Raw genomic sequence first — 24,459 nt, 5'->3', positions numbered from 1 at the left:
TGAGGAGTGATCAGCCTTTGCCATGTGTCTTTGGTGGTTTTTTTTTGGGGGGGGGGGCTTGTTTCACTTGTTTTTTGATTATTGAAGTATGGTCGACACGCACCAAGTGTCTTTTCTTTGCTGTGCACTCTGGCCTTGTGGCAGGGCCTGAATTAGTGCTCCATTGTTGCCAGATTCTTTGCAGGGACCACCGAGGGGAGAGACTCGGGAGGGAAGGATGCTTTTCTCCACACAGGACCCTAATGTTGCCTCATACTTGGGCACATACAGCCCTACTAACATGGCTTAAAGGCTGCCCATGATACACCCTGTGCACTTGGCCTCTGTTCCTGTTCTCAGAAGAATAAACGTGGCAAAGGCCAAAGGAGCTCTGTAGTCCTGAGGCTTTGGCGGTCCTCTGGGGAAACTAACACGGCTCCTTCCTCTGGGCTTCCCACCTCTTCACTCATTCAGCAGGCATTTGCTTAGTGCCCTCTAGGGCCTGTTCCTGTGCAAGGTGCTGGGGTTAGAGCACTGAGCAAGCCCCAGTCCCAGGAGCTTTCAGTCTGGTCGAGGAGACAGACGAGTAAGTAGACGATGACAAAGCCATCATTAGTAAGTAAAACATGCTAGAGCAAGGTTAAATTGGGGAGCACCCATCAGCTGTCTCAGCTTGGACGCCATAAGGACCAGAAAAGGCCCCCCAGGTGGGGTGCCATTGGAACCTGGACCTGATGCTTGAATAGTTGTTCATCAGAGGAAGGCAGAGATGGTTCTTCACCGTGCCCTACAAATAACAATACAGCGTGATGCTGTTTGGGGGATTCTTCTTATCCTTCCTGATGTGGAAGACACTCTGTTTGAGACAGCAGAGCTGCAGCCCTGAGGAACCACAGTGATTACCTGATCAGTGCCTTAAAAAGGAAAGAAGCAAGGCGGGGACCAGCGGAGGGTGGTGCAGAGAGAAGAGATGAGTCATTCCTTCTAACAAGAATTACTGTCTCATCCCATATGCACTTAAAGTTAAGAGTCACATATAAAACAGCCTTATTGCATCTTGGTAAGGCTGGTAGGTACTTACAGCACAATGCAGTATAATTTGTTTTTATATAGCGTCCTTCATACAGATGATCACAAAACACTTGACGCTAAGAGGCAGAATGGAAAGATAATACTTTAGAGAGCCAAGCTGGGCTCAGCTATTCTCTTGTGGGGTGTGTGGGGCTCAGGTGGAGTCTGAAAGGCAAGAAAAGCTGAGATTGACTGGGTTGGAGAGACAGTAGGTGGTGCTGCAGGTAGGGGGTCAGGGAGCAAAATGGAATGCTGTCAGGAGGGTGCCGGAGGAGAGACTGGGTCAGGCGGGAGTCCTAGCCGCTGTCTTTCCTGGTAAGACCAAGAAACAGATGGAAGCTTCCTGCATAAGGGTCCTGGTGACCACCGTGCTGCACCAGTAGTATGCGGGGATGGAGGAAAGCGGTGGTCACTGGGCACTAGCTCCCCCAGGCCCTGCCCTGCACACCTTTGCCTACAGTTCCGGATGTGTTCAGATTACAGTGAAACAAAGCAAGAGACACGGACAGATGGGAATTGTAGCAAAGCACTTGAGGCTCTTGGTCAAGCCTGCAGGCCGAAGGGAGAAAGGGACAAAGGCAGGTGGGGTGTGCAGGGTGCTGATTCATGCCAGACTTCCTGTGCTGTCTCCCCAGCCTCCTGCCCCGTGCTGTGCAGTGGGAACGGCCAGTACATGAAGGGCAGGTGCCTGTGCCACAGCGGCTGGAAGGGCGCCGAGTGCGATGTGCCCACCAACCAGTGTATCGACGTGGCCTGCAGCAACCACGGCACCTGCATCATGGGCACCTGCATCTGCAACCCTGGCTACAAGGGCGAGAGCTGCGAGGAAGGTAGGATGGCGGGCGGGCGGCCCAGCACCTTGCTCCAGACAGAGGTCAGCGCACAGCACGGGGAGGGCCTTCAGGGAGCAGAGGAGAGCTCCCGGACAGCCCTGGGACCACACCCCAAGCCAGGCCCCCATCAGCAGCAGGAATTAACCACACGGAAGAGGACGGGCAAATCAGAGTCCTAGGCAGCGAAAGGAAGAGAAGTGTCCTATGTGGAGCCCGTCCTATACACAAGGCTCTGTCCTAGAAGCCTTCTGTCATTTAACCTCAAACCCAACAGGGTAGGGTAATATCTCTGTTTTATACTTAGGGGGAACCGAGACTCAGAGAGTCAGATGACCTGCCCAGGGTCACACAGCTGGTAGGTGGCAAAGCTGGGTTTGAGCCCAGTGTTTCTGGTCCCTCAGCCCAGGTTCTTTCTCCTCCCCTTTAAGCTCATGTGCTCCGCATGTCTGTTAGAGGCCTTCACCCTCTGCCTTCTGTTAGCCCAGGCGTGTGTTGTGTGGCTCGTAGATGCTCGTGAGTATGTCTCTTTCCTCCATAAAGTAAACTATGATCGTGTAGTGGAGGCTAGACAGTGAGCTGTCGCTTTAACAGTGTTGCCATTTCTTTCCCAGGCAGTCTAACTTGGTGAGGTAAGTGAGCATTTTTGTGTCACAAATGAAGATCCCGGGGCCCAGGGAGAGGCAGTGGCAGGCCCATGGTCATGGAGCTCACCAGGGGTGGGCCCATCCATGGCCATGGAGCTAACTGGTGGCAGACCCAGTGTCATGGAGCTAACTGATGGTGGGCCTGTGGTCATAGAACTAACCGGTGGCAGGGCTGGGACCCACCCCATGCCTTACTACTTCAGAGCCCTCTTTCCTTTTTAATGCATGGGATTTCTAGATGAGAGGGGTCTTATTCACAAGCAATATAGGGTGGCTTGTAAAAGCACACGCTCTGGAACCAGATGTAGGTTTGAGTGCCGGCTGTGCCACAAACTAGCCTCACTTCCCTCATCAACAAAATGGGAATTCCTTCCTCAGAGGGCCATCATAAGGATTGAATTAAATGACCCATGTAAAGCACTTAGCTCAGTGTCTGACACATAATAAATGCCCCGTAAATGTTAGCTCTTATATTGTTAGTATTATTCTGGGGACAGTTGAAGCACATTTCCTGTTTCACCCCACTCACTTTATCCAAGGTCTTTTGGAAATGGGGGGATGTCGCTGTTGAAACTGGTGGACAAAGCTAACGGCCCTCACTCCCACTGCCCACCATCTAGGGTGCTGGCATCTTCTTCCGTGGATGGAGGAGGCTCCAAGGAGAGCTGGCCTTCTAACCCATTTGGGATTTAACACACAGGCCCCTCTCAAGGTATCATTTCTCTTAAAAAAGAAGCAAGCAAAGGAGAGCCGGTAGAATGGGCCCACTTTAAAGGAGCGGGGAACAGGAAGGGATTAGTGTCTGAAAACCAGTGCCTCTTGGAGACAGGCTGCCTGTAAACCCCAAGTGTGCCTGGGGGTCCCGATTCAGACCTATTAACTTGGATTGGGGATTACTTTGGGCCGTCTGAGAGAGGAGGAGCGCCAGCCTCAGGAACAAAGCAACTTCACTTTCTCGTCCTGACAACGGTGACCTTCATCTGCTTTCCCTTCTCATTTTAGCCACTTGAGGTGAAGACCCCGAGAAGAAAAGAAAAACAAAGAGATTCCTCTTGAGGCTGTGGGGCCGCCCCCCTCCCCCCAACCCCACCCTGTTCTGTGGGCCAAGGAGGCAGACCGTCCTCCGGCTCAGCTGGCACTGGGCAGTGCCCCAGCGGGCAGGGTTACTTACAAAGAGGGAGAAAAGGTTGTTAAGCTCTTTGATGTACGTGATCTATTCGAAAAGAAGCGTTTTCACTCCTTTCTTTCCTGAGGAGGGCCATCTGGTTCTGATTCCCTTTATTATTTCTGTTTCTCTGCTGAAGCGTCATTGCAACGTCCTTGTGTTTATAATGGGGGCTTCTCGGGGTCTTCCCTGCCCTTCCCCCCCTGCCCCCCACTCCCCGCTGCTCTCTCTCCTCCTCCCTTTCACTGTGTTTATAAAACATCAGCTAACAAGCTTATTTTCTCCCCTCTCTCCTCCTTCTGAGGTTTATTGCCCCCTATTTTTTTTAAAACCGCGCCAACAGGACGCTTGGAGGGAGTTGGGGGAGGGGCAGAAGAGACCACCCCAGGCCTTTTGCCGGGCAGAGTGAGACACCGTGTTGTGGTCCTGAAGAGCGGCTAATGGCTGGTGTGGTCACTGAAGCGGGGACCGTGTTAGGGGAAGAGTTGTGTTTGCAGCTCGTGCAGGCCTCATCATTTCATTAATGGGCTAAGCTTCTGCCAGAAATGTTGGCTTGAATGCCAAGCTCTGCAGAGGAGAACAAATGTACCGTTTGGCCCCTCTTCCAAGCGGACACTGAGTTAGACTGTCTTCCACACAAAGTTCAGCCCACTTCCCTGCCAACTTCTCCCCTGCTCCTTTGGCACAGACCTCCCTAACCCCTGGCCAGCTGGCTCTTCCCGTGACACCCACCGCTCCCAGGGAAATAAGCGTCATTTGTGAAACTGCCCTCGTGGGATAGAAAGAAGACAACTTTAATCCCACCCGAGGGTTCTCATCAACCAGAGGCCCCAGAAAGCGAGAGCAGATCCAGAGTCTATAGAGGACATCTCTGGCAGAGCATCCTGGTGGCACAGATCATGGCTGTGGACGTTGTCCTCCCTGCAGGGAGTTCGGCCAGTTCAGCCAAAAGGCCTTTCCTGGAGGTTCCGTCCTCCTCGAAACTCCCCTCACACGCCCCACCCACTTTTCCAGGTGGACCTTCAGAAGCAGTGACTACTGCCTGGAGGTAGTCCTTTCAGCAGTGCCTTCGTCCCCGCCCGGACCATCTTTTGAGAGCATGGGATTGGTTTTGCTGGTTCCTGGGTCCCTGTCAGACTTATTGTGTCTGAGGAATGGGGCCGTGACGCCAAGGGCCTCTTGCTAAACTTGGCGCCCTCCCGGCTTGCTCGCTTGCTAACAGCGCAGATTTATAGATTCAACCTCGAGGGCGCCTCGGAGACTGCTTCCACCCGAAGCCTGGGCCCAGGCGCTCGCAGAACGGGAAATACCTTTATAGGCCTCGGGATAGGAATTGCTGAGTCGTTTCCTGTCAAATTGGAAAGCTCTCTGGATCTAGGGAATTACCATAGTAGCCTAATGGGCCAGAATAATCCTTCTGAGGTTCTGAGATGTGAGGCTAGTCGTGAAAATATATCACTATTATTATTTTTATGATTTTTAATTACCAGGAACTCCAACGGGTCATGCTTTAACCATTGTTAAGTAGTGTGCAGAGACTGCAAGAGAAGATTCTTTGCCTTCGTTTGGCTTTATTAATTCTCCACTTTGTTCTGTTTCTTTTCTTGTTTTATTTTGGTTTTGTTTCTATGTTTTGACCACTTATGTCCGTATACACGTATGTGTATATTCTTGAACCAGTAAGATTACAGAGGAAATAGCAAGAGATGTGTACCAAGAAAGAGTGATTCCAATGTAAATCCCTCCACTTACCCTGTGTGATCTTGGGCAAGTTATTCAACCTCTCTGTGCTTTAATATCCTCCTCTGTGAAATGGGGATAGTAATGGTATCTACCTCAAAGAATTGTGGCTAAAGTTAAATGACATAATGTATATAGAAGGTTTAATAGCAAAATATGGCCCAGAAGAAGGACTACCTCAATACTGGTTGTTATTATTGTTGTTGCTCTTGTTGTTCTCATAACTCTGTTTTTTAGCAAATGATTGCTCCTCGCTTCTGACTTTCTGATTTCTCATTTAGGCCAGTAAGTTGAAAACCCTTTTCAAAACCTATAAAGTCAAAGAACTGTCTTGATAAGCTGGTCCTCAAACAGACATTCTGTTCCCAGAAGGTAGCCGTTTGTACGGTCTCTGTCCGTTTGTGTCTGACCCTTAACATCCGCAGGCCAGGCTTCCCAGTCTTTTGCACCAAAGTCAAATATGTGGGGTTATGAAATTTAATTCGTAGGGGCACCTGGGTGGCTGTCGGTTAAGCGTCCGACTTTGGCTCAGGTCATGATCTCACGGTCAGTGAGTTCGAGCCCCGCATCGGTCTCTGGGCTGACAGCTCAGAGCCTGGAGCCTGTTTCGGATTCTGTGTCTCCCTCTCTCTCTGACCCTCCCCCGTTCATGCTCTGTCTCTCTCTGTCTCAAAAATAAATAAACATTAAAAAAAAAAATTTAATTCCTAAATGAACAAAAATCTTGTCTGGATTATAAATGAATAAAGTAAAAGCACCTCTGACCAGTCTGCCCACGTCACACTGCTGAATATCCTGACAGGATGGAAAAGTAACTTCTTGCCACCAGTTTACAGTTCACACAGTCCTTTCAAATCCTCGGTGTCCTCATTAGCGACCGAGGTGTCGATAGTTTTGACATGGGAATTTCAGAGGAGGTACAGGACTTGACACGGGTCATGGAACCATGACGTAGGGCCTCAGAGGCCGGATGCCAGGTTCCTTCCTGTGGAGCATAGATAGGGCTTCCTCATGAGCTCCTTCCAGGAGGAAGCTGACCACACCCATCACAGCACCCCCTGCCAGGACACCACTGTCCCCTACAGTTGCAAGAGGAGTGGAATCTCCTGCCTTCCTAAAATAAAAGATCCAACGACTTTTGCATAACGTTGGACCAAACTTTGCCTACTCTCCTTTTGTTTTTTCTGTGCAGTGCTTTCTGGAAGATTAGAGGTCTCTGTTAACTTTGCGTAGCCCCGTAGCTAAAACTTTGATTTAGGAAAATCAGCCGCAGGAACAAATATTGGCTTCAGAATCAGACAGACGCGCCTTCAGATTCCTCTCTGGCAGGGTTAACTGTATGATTTGGCTTAAATTATTTGCCTCTGTGAGCCTCAATTTCCTCATCTGTACCTCGCTGGGTTATGGAAGAAACTGAATCTGATATTATATGTAAAGCACTTCCTAGAGTGCGGGCACGGAGCAGGTCACCCATAATGTTATTTTCCTTTCTCTCTTCCTGGTTTGATCTCTTGAGACCACTTTGACCTTAGGCTCTAATAGCCCAGCAGGGGTTGCTTGGCTGTGAGCTACAGCTATATAGTTCACCCACTACATGAGGAGAATCTGTGCAAAGCTCCCACATGTAATTTTGAATAGTCGTTGAAATGTTTGCCCTCTGGAAAGTGAGGTTTGAAAGTGTGTGTCAGTCACAAGAACTTTGGCAAGATGATAAAATCTAATGGAATTTAAGTGCAAAATAAATTCTCTTTTAAATTAAGGAATCTCTTTTAGTCCCACATTCATGTTAAGACTGTATTATGAAGTGGTAAACAGTATTAGTTTATTTGACAAAGATTTCTTGAGGACCTATGTGCTAAGCACTGTTCTAGGAGGTGGATACACAGAAATGAACAAAACAACGTCTTGTCCGCTAACTGGTGTAGTTATTACAGACGTAGCAGGCACAGGGCACCATGCTAACACTTGATAAATATTTCTTTTTTTTTTTTTTCTTTAAGTAAACTCCACTCCCAACTTGGGGCTTAAACTTACAACCCTGAGATCGAGAGGTCACATGCTGGGTCTTGAACTCACAACCCTGAGATCAAGAGTCACATGCTCTACCGACTGAGCCAGCCAGGCACCCGTCTTACTTATTTCTTACTCCATCACCCCAACAAACCAAGAAGTTAGAGATCTGTATCCACCTTTTACAGGCAAGGGAACCAAGCCTCTGACTGGTAAACAGTCAGCCACCCATAGAGCCGGGAACCCGGGTCTACCAGTTGCTAAAATCCTTCCTTTTTACTGTATCAAGTGGCCTGTCCTCAGGAGATCTGTGTCCTCTTACCAAGCCCTTCTACTACAAAGTGTAGTAGTTCACTTAAAGAAGCCTCACCTTTGCTGATCAGATGCTCACCTGTGTTCCCTTTGCTTTGTGTCACAGTGGACTGCATGGACCCCACGTGTTCAGGCCGGGGTGTCTGCGTGAGAGGCGAGTGCCACTGTTCCGTGGGATGGGGAGGCACTAACTGTGAGACGCCCAGAGCCACGTGCTTGGACCAGTGTTCAGGCCACGGAACCTTCTTCCCAGACACCGGCCTTTGCAGCTGTGACCCAAGCTGGACTGGACACGACTGTTCCATTGGTGAGTGTGGGGAGAAGGGCACAGCGTGGCTGGAGGAAGGGGCTTTCCGCTGTAACATGTTCACGGTTCGTGCCCTATTCTCTGTCAGTATTAGTGGTCTGACCCTATTCTCTGTCATGTATTAGTGGGGTGACCCACATCTCTGCGTGCTTTTCTTCTTTCCCTGAACTCCATCCTTCGGCACCCGTACTTTTTAGATGGGCAGAGGATTCAGAAACTAATCTTCACATCGCTTAAACCCAGAGTCAAACCCTTGCCCTGTAACCATGTGAATTACAGTAATAGATTGATATCTCATCTCCCATGTTATGGTGGTCATCCCTAGAGGCAGGGCCATGGGGAACAGCATGCCTGGTGAGATCTGCAGGGATGGGGCTTTAAAGGACTCAGGTCCCAGCTGCCAAACCCTTTAGTTTCACCCGTTCTTCAGAATGAAGTCTGAACTCAGTGTAGTATTTAAGGTTTTCTGTGACCTAGTTCCTACCTGCCATTGTGGCCAGATCCCCTGCTAGCCCGTAAGTTCCATGAAGATAACAAACATGTCTATTCACCCCACATGCCCAGGACTCAGCACAGGCCTGGCTCACTACAGCTGCTCAATAAATATTGATGAATGGATAATGAATGCATGATTACATGTGTTTTTGGTTTTACTGTTTGGTTCATATGTAGAGGGTTTATACATATAACCTCCAAAGGATAATTCTATTGGCAGCCTTCTGTCTGTAAGCACTTTATGATTTTTTAGACCCTTGGGGTGCCTGGGTGGCTCAATCAATTAAGCGTAGACCCTCTCAAAATGATGATTAAATGGCAATTTGTGAATTACCTAGCACAGTTTTGGTACATAGCAGGTGTGTTCAGTTTTTTTTTTTTAATTTTTTTTTCAACGTTTATTTATTTATTTTTGGGACAGAGAGAGACAGAGCATGAACGGGGGAGGGTCAGAGAGAGAGGGAGACACAGAATCCGAAACAGGCTCCAGGCTCTGAGCCATCAGCCCAGAGCCTGACGCGGGGCTCGAACTCACGGACCGCGAGATCGTGACCTGGCTGAAGTCAGACGCTTAACCGACTGCGCCACCCAGGCGCCCCCAGGTGTGTTCACTTTTAATGTCTCATTTAAACAGTGGACACATGGGGCGCCTGGGTGGCTCAGTCAGTGGCGTGTCTGACTCTTGATTTCAGCTCAGGTCATTATCTCATGATTCGTGAGTTCAAGCCCTGCTTCAGGCTCCACGCTATCAGCGGAGGGACTCTCTCTCTCTCTCTCTCCCTCTCTCTCTGCCCCTCCCCTGCTCACTCTCTCTGTCTCAAAAATAAAGAAACTTTAAAAAATAAACAGTGGACACGTGAAAACCCCGTGAGAAAGGTATCATTGCCCCTGTGTGACTGATTTACAGAATACTTTACTCAGTGAATACCTTTGAACACCTACTGTGTACTAGGGACTCTTCTAATCAGAGATATAAAGAGATAAGAAAGTCCCCATGTTTGTCACACTTGCATTGAAGGATGAAGGGAGTGGAGACGACAAAGAAACAAATGAAGAGAAATGAACTGAGGGAGAAGCTCAGGCACAGAAAATTTTTAAGTAATCCTACCCAAGGACACACAGCTAAACAGTGGCAGCATCTCTAGCTATGGTTTTGGTTTTTGTTTTTTTACTTAAATCGCTGTCTCTCCCACACCACACGGTTTAAACGACGGGAAGCCCAAATGAGCTTATCATGTTGTGTGTTAGCAGTCCCCTTTGTGATCAGGAAAGATGGTTGAGGACCTTTGGCAAAAATGAGATCCATGCAGCCTTTGTGCCTCTGGAATACTTTGGACTACCTTGCCCCCTTGAATGGAGAATTGATGTTCAGTATGCAGTCTAAACTGGACTTTTTAGCCTCATTTGCAAAGCTCATGTTAAGACGTGATTGCAAACGCAGATGCGCAGGGTCTTAGGAATAATTCTTTTTATATAGCTCTGTTTATAGCGATATAATAAATGGTCTTCTCAAAGCTACACTGGGTTGTATTGTTTGTTATGTGGCCACAAAGCTAATTTATGATAGGTATGTACGTGTCCATGCATTGTTAATCCCTGATGAAACGCCACAGCCTTTCACAGAGGTAGGTGTAACTTTGAGTGAGATCACTAAGTATTCTTCAGTTGGTCCCATAAAAGGAGACAGCAGACCCACTGGAAGGGACTTTAAATAGAATCGTGAGGGTTTGTCTTCCTCCACCGTGTGTACATCGCTCCCCATAACTGGTGTCAGTTGTGTGTGGCCTCTTGCGCACGGTCAGAGGAGGGATGAGAAGCGTCCCTGATCCCAGCAAACCTTGGTCCAAACGCGGACCCCCCTACGTACTAGTTCTAGCTTCGGGCAAGTTCCTTCACCTCCCTACGCTGTAAAATGGAGGTGGTTAACAGGACCTACCTTCTGGGGTTACTATTTGGAAAATTATTATGTGGTGAATTGTTTAAGATGTTATTAAAAACTCACTTATCATGCTACTCAGCTCGTAATATGGGCTCAGTAAATGTTAGCTGCATTACAATTATGATTAAAACAGCCATTGATGAGAGCCCTCGATATTAATGAAGACATTTGATAGAGGCAAGAAGAAATATGCCCTTTCAGAAATGTGGATTATAGTTTGTAAATCTCTAACCTGCAGCTGACTGAAACAGTGTCACGACTGCCACCAGGCCAGGAATTTCAAAGATGGCTTCAAAAGTACCGTCTCCCCTGGCGATAGCAAATAACAATTTGTGTTTGCTGAGTACTTCACAGCATACAGAGATATTTCTCTGTCTCTGTCTCTGTCTCTCTCTCAGACACACACACACACACACACACACACACACACACACAGGACAACAGCCCTGTAGGCAGGGTGGCCAGCTATGACATCATCCCCATTCTTACCTTGAGGCTCAGGGGGTTGCAGACTTGCCTAAGGCACGCTGGTGCCCTATGAGGCTGGCAGCCCAAGTTCAGCCTGGGAGCCCAGGCCCAGCCCGCTTCCTGGTATTCTGTGCTGCCTCTCCACAGGCCACTGTTCCTCCTCAGCGGTCACCTCCCCTCCAGAAACCAGTCTGAAGTCTAGTGGAAGCACTTCGAAGGTGGTTTTCTCTCTTGCAACCCTGCTTTGTATAGGCAGTACCTGCCTGAGCTCAGTCCTGGCTCTGCCATGTGCTAACTGGATGACCTTGGCAAGGTACTGGCTTTTCTTGACTTCAGCTTCCTTATCTGAAAATGGGATAATAACAGTGTCTACCTCAATTTAATGTGACCATTAAATTATACAATGTGTGCACGCACATAGAAGAGTGCCTAGATAGAGTGAGCACTTGGTATCTTTCTCCTACCTCCCTTCCAAGGGCACTTGCACTGAGTGGAAGCTGTTTGAAAGCTGTTGAGTATTGGCCATGAAGCAAAGCAAGAGATGCCTTATTGACTGAGTGGTGCTGGAGCTGAGGGACCGCCTCTGCGCTAGGGGAGTTAGCCTCATGGTGGTGGGACAGGCACTGGACTGTCAGAAAATCTGCTCCCCGCTAGTACGATGGCTGCAGCAAGTTGCAGTTAGTTTCCTTCAAGGTGTTGCAGGACTCTTTACCACAGTACGTGGGATTCATTGTCTTGCTCCCTCAAAGAACGAAGAGGTGGACACAAAATGAGCATCGCATTGGCAAAATTTTATTAGAGTATAAGATCAGGAAGAAAGAATAGTAGGAAAGCTCTCTTTACAGAGGGGGGAACGTTAGGATGTGAATGCCTGTGACAGTAGGCAAGGGTCCTTGTCATAAGGTTTGGGTCAGCCTTCCCCTACCCCCTGTTCCCTCTCAGGTCCCACCCTTATTGGCCTAATAGCTCTAGGTGCTGGGTGGTCCATTCCTGATTGGCTCAGTTCCACTGTCTGAGTGGTGGCCTAAGGCCATGCTTGGGTCTTTTGTCAAATTCCTGAGGGAAGCCTGAGGGGGAATGGGTGAGATCTGTTACATTCTTAAGAGGAACCTTATGCTTGAGGAAGTTTGCTGTGGTCAGACACTCCCAGCATTATTCCAAAATAGATGTTTTTCCCCACCCAGGAACCTCAGGTCCTAATGTTCCCCTCTGGGCCTACTGAATTCTGTCTTCTTCTATCATAAAGGTAAAATCACCTACAGGATTGTTGTAAGGATTCAGTGACAAAGTGTAGGTATGGTGGTCGGCACGGTGTCTGGCCCAAGTCAGACACCTGTCGAGAGGCAGTTCCCCTCGTATGGTGTTATTTGCCCTGGTACGGCCAGGCTGGCACAGATACTGCCCAGAGCCTTCCCACCGGGAGCTGCAGGCCTGCAGCCCGCCCTAAGTGCTCCTCATAGCGTCGGCACGAACTATGGGTTGTGACGTTGGCAGAAATCACCAAATGGCCCTCATAGGAAGGAAGAGATGTCTCACTGGCCCAGAGAACGAGACTTAATGAAAGCATCTGAAATCGACACGCCCCGCACTCCACGACCAGCCTGTGATGAAATGTGAGCCGACAAAGTTCCCCCGCACTTTGGTTACGGTTTGTGGAAACAGTGAAGTCCGATTTTACACAAGTATTTACTCAGGCCCCTGAGTTCCCAGTAGCTTGGCTTCCAATCTCATCTCAGAAATTCCTCCCCAAATCTTGCCTCATTCAAGTGATCTTCCTTCCTGACAAACAGTATAAGATAATTGTTGGGACGAATGCCTGTGGCCCACCCTCAGCACACCTGTGTCCTCAACTCCGGGCGCAGCAGGACTTGGCTTCTCTGGTCTCTGGGGGATGGTGGTAGCGGTGATGGTGATGGTGATTGCCAGTGCTGTGGTTTAACAGAGGGTTAAAGAGCTGGGAAGATGAAATGACTTGTCCAGAGTAAATCAGTTTAGCAGTGGCAGAGTGTGAATTAAAGCTAAGTCCTCAGCTCTTGCCTCAAGCCCCCTTTCCATCCAAAGGTGTTTCCTTATCAGTGATCTTATCTTTTTTCCTGATAAGCCACAAGATGGAGCATCACTTAAAGAGCCACCCATTTCTTAGGGCTTACCATGTACCAGACCAACTGAACTAAGTGTATTACAACCATTATCTTAATTAAGGTTCTACAAACCCCTGTGGAAGAAAGTATTACTAGTTCCATTTTCCAGGTAAGGAAACTGAAGCTCAGAAAAGTTCAATTCCTTGCCAGTTTCCCCCCACTGGTAAGTGGCAGAGTCCAGATTCATACCAGATATGGCTCTAGGGCCTCTGCCAAGCTCTGTGGCATACTGAGCAATGTATTATCATCAAGCCTTTCTCTTGCCAAGCGTGATCTCCATGAGGTCAGGGTTTGCCAGTATCCCTAGTGCAGGGCTTGTCTTGGGTTAGGTTCTCGATGATTACTCAATGACTTACCCAGTGACACATCAAAGAAAAAGCTATTGGCTCTGCCCAGGAAGATCCCAGCACACTACCGGTCTAATCTGTTCTCTCAGGACCCTCCTCCCCACCCCAGTGTGCCCCCACACCACCACACACACACACACACACACACACACACACACGCATGCACTAAGGGCTAAAACCAAATCCCTGGGCTCCTTCTTTGTCTCTTTCCAGACCTAGCTCATGTTAGTTTCATGTGCCATGCAGGCCGGCCGGAACCCCTCCTGGACAGGAGCTGGCATCATTTCACCTCCTTCAGGCCATCTTCCCCAGGGAGCAGCCACGCTGGGCTGGATGCCTCATCAGCTTTTGCATAAAATGGGCCCACTCAGCAGCCTTGCTGAGCAGAATGACTCTCCCACCTCCCCCATATGCTTTAGCTGGCTTTTCATCCTCTTGGCTTTGAGCTGCCTTAGAAAGGGGAAGGAATTTAACCTCTCTGAGACTGTCCTTACAATTGGAAGAGTCTACCTTTCTTTCAGAGCCTCAGGACTTCTAAAGAGGATTTCAAGCTCTGTGACATTTTCCAGGATACCATTTCAAATGTGGTCACTTAGACTCATCGTTTGCCCCTCTGTTGGCTCTCCCTCGGGTCTTCCTTCCCCTCCACCCCAGCCCAGTAGCCTCCATCCTCAGCTTCATAAATTCATTCATCATTTCCACTGCTCTGTGAGCCCTCTCCAATCTTATCTTCCATAAATGACTTTTATTTGAGAGGGTCCTCTCACTGCATTTTATCCCTTTGGGTTGCTGGCTCATAGAGGCGATACATGGCAGAGATTCTGCCTGTGAAATGCCCATCCTGGTGGTTTATGATTCTTATCATTTCACTGCAATTGAGTTTCATGGAAGAACAGGTAGAGATCTTTTAGAGATTCTGTGGTACAGGTTTGGAGGTAGCATATGCGGTCAGAAAGAATTGCATGAGATTTAGAGTGGGACCAAGCTAGAGCTTTAAGACTGAGCTTATCCAAAGAATATGGCTAATGGTACCTGCTTTGCAGGGTTGTTTTTTAAATTAGCTTTAATGCATATGTATAATATGCCTAGCATGGTGCTGGCACTCAGTAAGCAGTCAATAAATAGTGTGTTTTTAAAATGCATGATTAAATCTAAATTATCCAAATAGTCCCTTAGACTCTTGCAAATTTAAGTCTGAGGACAGTTTATATAGTGAAGGTTTAGAGCCATACCTGGATTTGAGTCTATGTAGCCTTGAACAACTTTGCTTTCTCTCAGAGGCTCAGTTTCCTTGTGGTTTCTGATCTTTACCACCAGCTGCCATCGCTGGTCATCGAGTCTAGATGAAGTTATTAATGTGCTGACATATTTATCCCCAAACAACAGCACAAGGGCCAAACAGCATTAGCATCAGCTTCCATAATGAGCTTTCTGAGCTCAATTCCAGAGTGGAATACAGCCTCACAGAGAGAGCATCCCAGAACAGCTCCAGATCTGCACCTGCCCCTGACAGGCACAGATATCCACCTCATTCACTTATGACCCTTTTAGGCCTCCCTGTGTGCTGGGCGCCGTTCTGGGCACCCAGGATCAGGGAACCTCACCCACTCGGGAAGTGACACCTAGTTAAGTGGTGTGATAAGAGCTCTGACTGAGGTATGTGCATGGGGTTTGGGAGCACAAGGGCAGGAGCAGTGAGCTCAGCCAGAAGATGGTGGGGCCAGAAGCTGAGACAGTCTTTCCCAGGTAGGAGACTTGTGAGCCAGAACATGAGAGGGGCAGGGGAAGTGCAGGCAGATGGAACAGCATGTGTGAAGTACACAGATATGCAGGAGTGGCCTCTGGAAAATCTTTTCTCTGACCGGGGACTCAGAGCTCTGGGGTGGTGGAGCGGGGGCCGGGGGGGGGGGGGGGGTTAGTTGGGCCAGAAAAGTAGGCAGGGTCCAAACCTGGGGTCTACTGAATGCCTTGCTGCAAATCTCGGATTAAAAAAATTTCCAATGCACAGTGAAGATTTCTCCCTCATACTCCATGTCAGGGCTCGCTCTTTAGCTCTCTCAGCCCATCCTGGCCTAGGTTCCTTCGCTTAGGGTGGACCTTTTAGAATTCAAACTCAGATCCTCTGAGCTGCCAGTTGCCTCTCTATTACTCTCTTCCCCTATCAAAAAGACAAGCTAACCACGAAGCATAGTTAACAACAAATATGACTGGAAAGATAGGGAACAGAGACGCTCTGTTATCAAATTAAGTCACAGTTGACAGCAAAATAAGCCCAGTGTTTAAAAAATAATAATAATAAGTCGAAAGTAGTAACAGGGTTAAAAAAATTAAAGCTCTAAATATAGCATTTGCATTAGTGCTAAATTTTGAAAATGGTAATTCAATTTTATTTACGAGGCAAATATAATTACATTTAAATTTGAGGGAACAGAATTTGATTCTTATTAATGACAGAAAGACTGAGTGAGATGCTTTAATGCCAGAGAAATTGTCTTCTGTTCATGGATGGGAGAGAAAATTACATTCAGCGCGGAGCATTCTCCCCGCTACAGGTCTCGTGTGTATAGCCGGAATTGTTCTCTCTCTGAGAAGCATTAGCTTCTCAGCCCAGAAAGCACAGCACCGACATCCAATTAAACATCAAAAGAAAATGATCAGGCCGGGCTATTTCTGTATAGGTATGTTACAGGAAGAGGAACCCGAGGTTAGAATTTCAGCCGAGGAATAATATCCATTGAGACTTGACATTTCCTGTACCCCTTCCCAACAGCAAGTGGTAGCCTGAAATCAAAGTTCAGAATAATAAATATCTGAGAGATTGACACTGAGGCAGAGAAGGAAGAGAAGGCGTTGGAAGGAAGCAGAGAAGAGCCCACCAGTTGTCTGGGAAGTAGCATGCAGTTTCAGACACAATGAGATGGTCAGTTCCTAACATTTAATCAAAGACTGGGAAATTGGGCCCAGACAGGCGTAGTACTAAATAGTGCCAGAGCTAAAGGTTGATAAACCAGGAGCTGGCAGCTTTGTAATTTAGTAGAATTTCCCCTGACAGCCCCAGAACATTTTCTATCAGAATTGGAGCTCTTCAGTATGTAAATATAAGCCCTCCTGAAACTGGGCTTCAGAATCAGGTCTCTGTTTGGACGCCCAAGCCGATGGCTTGTACACAATCTCCGGTTGTCTTCCTGAATCAAACCGCTGGTATATAACTTGTAATTTTAAAATAATAACTGCTCTCTGAATGGAGATTTTATTTACGTTTTACAGAGCTTCTTCATGTATATGCTTCATGATTTATTCAGACAACAAATAAGAATCTTGTGACGCTGCAGATGGTATTGTTCCCAGGGAATCAGGGTTCAGAGAGCCTGGGGGACTTGCCCAGAGACACTCTGGGAAAACAAGGATTCAAATCCAGCCATCTCGGACTTCAGAGCCCGTATTTATCCTCTACATAACTGTGCCATTGGCCATTTCCAAGGTTTATGCTGATCCCTTTGATGACTCAGGTTTGAGGTTCACAAGGTATCAGTTCATTGGATACCAGTGCCAAGAACCATGTAAACTGGCAATACTACAAGGGTTCGAGGAAAAGAGTCATTGCTTTCAGCTGGGGTGATCAGGGGGCTTCTTGGAGGATAGCAGGATTTAAGGTGGGTGATGGAGGTGGGTTTGAGTTGGCAGAGATAGAAGGAAGAGACAAGCACCTTGCAGCATCCCATTGTAGAAGTCAGAGATTTGCAACATGCACAAAGATGCGACAGCACATGGCATTTCCAGGGAAGACCTGTAGTTTGGAGTGGCTTTGCTTAGGATATTGGTGGCAGTAGTGAGAGGGAGAAGAGGTGAGCGAAGTTAGCAGGCATCCAGTCGTGAATGGCCTCGGAAGAGTTTAGGTTTTATCTGTCGGTGGGAGCCACTGAAAAGTTTTAAGCAGAGGTGTGACATGTGAGGTTTGATTTTGGAAAGCATACTCTAACACTGGCATGCAGTTGGAGGTGCCAGGAGGACATCTAGGTGGATATGTCCAGGAGCCAGTTAGACAGGTGGGCACGTGATCGGGTGGAGAGATGGGCCTTTCATAAAGGATAGCAGGGCCGGGGGTCTCTGGGAAGAGGAGCGAACATCACTGTCTCTTCAGTTCATCCAGTTGGGCCCTTTTGTGGCGTGTAGGTAGTATTCCAGCCCTGGCCAAAACCCCACATCCTGGGCGTGTTCTGTGGCTTCTGTGCTCACCAGCCCTTTCCTGCCTTGTTATCCTTCTGCAAAGTCAGACCCTATTTGGAGGCCTCCCCCAAGCTCAGTTTGAACTCCTCCAATCAGGACACCTGATACCCTCCAATTAAGATGAATGGCAGTGGCTTACTACTTCCTGTGATAGGTGCTTCATGAAGCTTGAAATTCTGGTCCTGGGGGAATAGGTGTGGAGCGTGCTATGCACCAACATCCTGGAATCTACTTTCCTGCTTGGTTTGAAAGCTTCCCGAGCTCCTCCAGTGAGGTGAAAGGCCATGTGGTTTCCAAGGCTCATTAGCTTTCCTCCAACTAGATCTGTGGGATGGAGCAGTGGCTGGGAGCAGCGCTGACCCTCTGGTGATAGAGATGGAAGTTGAAAAGCACGGGAGAGTGGCTTGGGTTTGACCTCAATGTCAAGGGGACACTAATTACTGTAAGGAAGTCAAAGGCTCCTTTCCTGTACCTTCCTCCCCTTCTGGCTGCTTCTTGAAACCTGCACTGAGACTAAAAAGCCATCTTCCCAATTTAGTGAGAAAAGGAGGAAGGGGGGGGTGCTACATTGAAACCCTTTTGTTCAAAATATAGAGATATCTGTCTACGGGAAAGAAAGGTACCTTGTAATTACCCTACTGTGTGCTGGGCATGGTGGTAGCTTGGTGCTCCTTTACACATATGGGTAGACTTCAGTTCCTTGAGCCTAGAGATAATTTAATATAATATCTGAATCCCCAGCCTCTAGGAGTATCTGGCACATAGTAGGTGCCCAGTATGTTTTTAAATCAAGTTCAGGATTCTGGCAGCTAGGTATCATTATTGCCATTTTCTAAATGACAAAGAGAAGGCTCAGAGGGGTGCTACATTTGTTTCCCATAGCTGGGAAGTAGCAGAGGAGGCCCTTATACTAGCTTCTGTGAATCCCAGCCTCTGTTCTGTGCAAAATGGTAGAACCTTGACGCAGTCAGAAGATACATTTCCTGTGTAAGACTCACTGGGGAATGTAGAGATCAATCTGGTGACGGGAGGGCTCTGGAGGCAAGACAGACTAATTACCCTGATAAAGAAAGGTTCGTGTCAAGTGCTTTGGGAAGGCAGGAGGTGAAACTCTTGCCAGATGGAACACTAGAAGGAGGCTTCAAAGAGGAGGAGCCAGAACTCAAAGCCAATGTAGAGTTGAACGTTTGAAGATTGAGGTAAAAGGGGAACCCAGACCACGGAAACAGCTTGTACAGAGGCACAGAGGAGGGGCCACAGTGTGTGGTAAGGCCCCGCTTCAGCCATTTGTCTAGCTGGCCCCTTATGTGACTATTTCCTAAGTCAGCCATTAAGTTCTTGCTCAAACACTGACACGCATGTCCCTGTGGGACGACAGACAAGGGACTCCTCTCTTCCGGCCCTTCATTTTCCTGTCTACAGAATGGCTAGAGCATCTCTGAAGTGTCTTCTTATGCTCTCATCACAAAAACTGGTCCTCTAAGTTTTTCTCCTTGTTTTCTCTCTTACCCCTAAACCCACCTGAGGGAAATGCCCTGGTCAGAAGCAGGCCACTTCCTGCCCAGCTCCGTCACCCTCCTTCTCCATCATTTTCCCCTAGTCCCATGGTCCTTCACCTCCAGCTGTTCTCCTTCATCACTCACAGCTCCCTTGTCTCTACCTGGGTCCATATCCACCTTGCAAAACCCAGGCCCATCCCAGCCACTCACCATCCCTCAGCTTACAGCCTGCTTCTGAGCACTGGAAGCCAAACCACCTCATGCTCATGATCTTTAGCCTCTCCTGGGCCCTTCCAGCTGCATCCTTCTTATACTTTGGGAGTTATTGCTCTTGTTCCCCGCAAGGGCTCTTTAAATGTCCTCCTCTATCCGTCAGCAGAGATTCCGACCTCACTGAGAACATTGAAGCCATTGGTAAAGTGCTTTACCGTTATCCTGGCCTGTCCCTTAAACAGGTCCTGGCCTACATATCCCTCCCCAGAAGATGAGGTGCCCACAAAGAGCTGTCCCTCAGATTGTGCTCCAAATCTAGTCCTCTCTAGCTGCTCAGAGGTGCCTCGGTTGTTCACATCATCCCCTTGCTCTCCCCAGAATCATTAAACTCTCCCTTCTCCTGGATCTTTCTAGCCCATAAACATGATATAGTTGCCATACAGTGTTTACTCTATAAAAGATGTGTATGATACTAGGCACATTGTAAGGTGTCCATTTAAGCCTCACATATGAACCTGAGATATTAGTGTATAAACACTATTTTGCAGAAGAGAAAGCTGAGGCACAGAAAGGTGCAGTGACTTGTCCAAGTCACACAATTGGATGGCTGGATGCATGGATGATAGCTGGATGGATGGATGGATGGATGGATGAGTGATGGATAGATGGATGATGGATGGGCGGACATATAGATGGATAGATGGATGGACAGATGTATGGATGGATAGATGGATGGATGGATGAACGGACAGACAGGCTGATGGCCTAGTGACTGGATAGATGATTAGATGATTGGGTGGATTGTATAGATGGATGGACAGAGGGGCATATGGAAGGTGAACAAACAGATAAACAAAAGGAAAAGTACTTAATATGGTAAACACTGGGTCAGGGTGAGGAAGGAGACTCTGACTGATCTCAGAGATCCTGTATTCTAGCTGGGGCAATGACCTAATATGTAACTAACAGTCATTGAAATGTGTCACGTTACAACTGAGGTTTCACCTCAACTTGGTCACACAAGTCACAGGCCAAAGAGCTGTGTTAATCATAGCCACCTGTCATTCTAGCTAAGTTACCTTTGAGCCAGTCACTTAATCCCTCCAAGCTGTTTCCCCAGCTATGATACAGTAATGAAAATACCATTGCAGGGCCATTGTGAGGATTTAATGAGATATTATTTGTGGGCCACCGGCAAGGCTTCTACATTTTCTCCTTATTTCTGCTTCAATAGCGTGGCTTAGACTTAACGTGTACCAGAATTTCAGAGAAATTCCTGAGCTGTGCACTAATTCCAAAGAGCTAGTGATAAAACAGAAAATCCTAGCAGGAATCATTTAAAATTATTTAACCCTCTATTAAAATTTCTTAAGGACATTCTAAGAACCTCAAGGCCTAAGCAAAATAGAACAATTTTCCCTATTATCCCTTTTAGTGCTAAATACGGACTTATTAAAGGACTTTCCAGGAGGTCACATGGGGCCAAGACTCTGTTTCACCTGCCTCTGTTCCTTGCTCAGCAGGAAAGCCCACAGATCCTTGGGCGGCGACCCTTGCATTCCTCACTTGTGGCAATTTTGAGCATCTTTCCAAGTCGCAGAAATTTTATGAGAAAAATATATGTAAGTCTGTCCCTTTAGGGGAACGCCACAGCTTCCCGTACCAGCTATTTTAATGAACAGGATTGTAAAATAAGTCCAGACAAATTAAAACATGGCTGTGCTAGGTCCCAGGCTTCATCCAGGCTCGTATAGGGATTAACATTTAATGAGAGGAGCCTGGAGCAGCTTTTTCCCTTATGTATACCCTTTGGGGCACAATTAACCAATAGCCAAACCTGCTATCTTTCCCTACCCTTTTCACTTCTTCCTCATGTGCCTACTCACTTCCATGTCATGGAAGGAGAATGGGTATGACATGGGAAGCAGTAGGAAGAAAGGTGTGCATGAGAGTGTAAGGACTGAGGCCCTTTAAGATTACAGAGTTCTCAGTCAGAGATTGCAGCTGAGTTTCTAAGAAAGTTAGGCACAAAGGGGACTGAGCCCCTGTGCAAATATATCTAACTAAATAACTCTTGTACAATATGACCCTGAGACAGAGTCAAGCCCAAATAATTTAACACCTCTTCCGTGAAGTTTTGTTTTTTTGGGTTTTTTTAGGTTTTTTTTATTCATCTGTTTTTTCAACAAATATTTGTTGAAATCTCATGTTGTGCCATGCCTGGTGCTTGCTGCGGGGGGACCAAGATGAGAAAAAGCTAAAGCCTGCCATTAGGTGAGCTGTTGGTCTGGAGAAAAGACAGGCATGTACAGGGGTGAGGCAAGGCAGAGGTGCAGAAGGGAAGAGCTATAGGCATGGCTTTCCCTCAGAGAAGAGCTAATGTGTTCTTGGGCCTGGCCTGGTTCATCTCCAAGATCCTGTATGCTTCAGTCAAGAACTTTACAGGCTTAGAATCAAAATTGTAAGACAGCTTGGGATTTTCATGAGATTTCAAGAGGAAGCCAAGGCTGTAAATACAAATGGCTTCTTCCTGGGTTTCAATGGTATTGGCCAATGGTGCCATGCAAGGTAACTAGAGAAAGCATACCTAAATTTTGAGGCTGATCACTACAAAAGCTAATATTTTGCTCTTCAAGAAGATGCTCCTCTTCAAGAAGTACAGCTCTGATGACACAAGAGGTCTTCAGTCCTCATCAATGAGTTGTGTTCATAGCACAGCTTACCCAGGGCCTTCCACATGCACCCTTTTCTTCCATTATCACCACTCAACCAGTGGGGGACCATTATTACTCTCCTCATTTGGGGAGTGCAGAAGTATGACCCAGATTAAATAATTCTCTGAGGACTCTACAAGGACCCAAGGAAGCTGGGGAGTCAGAATCGGAGCCCAAGTCTACCCTACGGATTGTGTTCTCCATAGTACTTCAAAGGATTCCTCTCAGGTCCCAGCCCCTCCAGCTATCAGCCAGAAAGCTCTGATGTGTATCAGGTGAAGGTCAACAGGAACTTATCAAATGCTCACTTGTATTGGATATGTCACAGAGTCAGAATTCACATCCGATGCTCTGACGTCAGTCCAGTGCATATGCTACTACACATCATTTTCCTTCTCACAAAAGTACGTGTGAGCACAATTTATTATACCCTGACTACGTGCCAGACACTATGCTAGAAGTTTTACTTCTGCACATGTGAACTCGTGTAACTGATATCAGTTATGTCTGTCTGCCATGCTAGAATGTCAACTCCTTGAGGTCAGGAAAGAACCATGCCTGGCATGGTCACCATCAGATCCCATTGCTGTAGGGTTGGCACATAGTGGGCACATGAGAGAGGAGACAAGTGAGAGCAGTTCCTACACCACCCCTGTCCAGTGGTTAGTGTAATCCCTGGCTTACAAGCAAGGAAACTGGGATTGGAGAGGAGCCATGACCCACATTTCACAGAATCCCACTTACATCACATAAAGGATAGATGAGCTGTCAAAGCACATTCTTCAGTGCCATCCTATTTGGTTTCCAGCAACCATTCTGGGAAGTTATATCTGTTTTCATGTCAAAGCAAAAATCAAGAAGGAAAACGAAAGCAGTTCCTTTTATATCAAGGACAAAAAAAAAAAAAAAAAAAAAAAAAAAACAGAGAGAGAGAGAAACATAAGAAAAATCACAACAGGACCTACAACTTGAGACCAAATGATAAAGTAGCATCTCTGGTTTCTGCTCCCATCAGGAGTCAGTGAGTCTCCCACGCAGGCGGAGAGGCCATCTGCAGAGGGGAACCTGAACACTGACAGGCTGTGTTCCCATCAGTTAGCATCCCATAAACATCAAGGTCACCCTGTTCAGGCCCCTTGCATTAAGACGTGTAAGAGCCCACAACCCAGCTTGTAAAAGGCTGATGGGGAGGGGCCCAACCACCAGGCAGCCTCAGCTTCATGCCAGGAGAGCATGTCTGGTGTAAAATGGTGAGGAAATGCTGCATTTGGATGGGCAGCCCAGCAGTCTCCAGATGACAAAAGTGAGACTGAGTGTCTGGGAAATTCTGCAGAGGGGATCTCATTTCATTTCACATATATCCAGGGGCTGACTTGGATGTAACAAAAGATAAGCAACAGGGCCAGGAAAGGAGACAGACCCGCTGGAAGAACCAGGAGGTTCCTGCAGAGGCGAGCCTGCCTCTTTGCTGATCAGTTTCCTTAATCTTAAAATGTCTGTCTTGCATATTGCCCTGAGAATTGTCAAAACAAGGAAGAAGCACCAGGGGAACCGCATGACCTTGTAGAATTTGCTCATACTGTCTGGGTCTCAGTAGCCTCACCTCTAAGAAAGATAGTAGCTGGGTGTTCTGACAGCATTGTTGTCGAGGTTAAATGAGAAATTGCATATGAAGAGTGCTTTGTAAACTCTAAAACCTGATATAAGTGTTAGTTATTAAGCCAAAAATGGCTCTCCCACACATTACCTCATTTGATCTAACACCACGTCCCTGTGAGATGGTGAAATGGGAATTTTTTTATGCCTGTGTCACAGACATAGAAAGCGAGGCTCAATGAATTTCATAACCTGCAACCTGCAGATCACCCAGCCAATAAGTGACAAAACAAGAGTGGACCCCAAATCTATCTGATCCTAAAATTCATGGTTTTTTATTTACTGTGTATAAGCAAGAAGGTGCAGCAGTAACAGCTGTAGATTATTTGGATACCCTTTGGATTCCAACATCAGTTTGTGCTTTGTCTGGATTGTGATCTCCCAGAGGATGGAGATTATGTCTAATTTTTCTCCGTATTCCTGACACAGCCACAGTCTTCAGCGCATAGTAGGCATGCATGCAGTACTATCTGAAGAATTAATGATCAGTGTGAATTTATTGATACAGACTGTATATCAGGCACCCTCTGAAGGGATGCTTTCACCACCCCCATTTTACAGAAGAAGAAAGCGAAATTCAGCAATGGAATAGGTAGCCTGAGGTCACATAACTGGCAGAACATATATTTAGAATCCCATCTGATTCTAAGTCTCATTTATTTATATATGTATATATGTTTATGTATATATATATATATA

At 47.2% G+C, this 24,459-nt stretch overlaps 1 protein-coding gene across 5 annotated transcripts in view; it reads left to right on the top strand.

Annotated features, from left to right (window-relative positions):
- The window catches only part of TENM4 (teneurin transmembrane protein 4), a 2,866,770-nt gene that overhangs the window by 2,716,859 nt on the left and 125,452 nt on the right, over window positions 1–24,459 (top strand). For all 5 annotated transcript variants that reach the window (XM_053202558.1, XM_053202562.1, XM_053202561.1 and 2 more), the window contains 2 exons: window positions 1,686–1,880; window positions 7,861–8,061. In XM_053202558.1, coding sequence (XP_053058533.1) covers window positions 1,686–1,880; window positions 7,861–8,061 — 396 coding nt within the window. The remainder of the gene's footprint in view (window positions 1–1,685; window positions 1,881–7,860; window positions 8,062–24,459) is intronic.

This window comes from Acinonyx jubatus, chromosome D1, assembly GCF_027475565.1.
Source record: "Acinonyx jubatus isolate Ajub_Pintada_27869175 chromosome D1, VMU_Ajub_asm_v1.0, whole genome shotgun sequence".
NCBI classification, from domain to species: domain Eukaryota; kingdom Metazoa; phylum Chordata; class Mammalia; order Carnivora; family Felidae; genus Acinonyx; species Acinonyx jubatus.
This window is presented reverse-complemented; position numbering and strand designations above follow the sequence as displayed.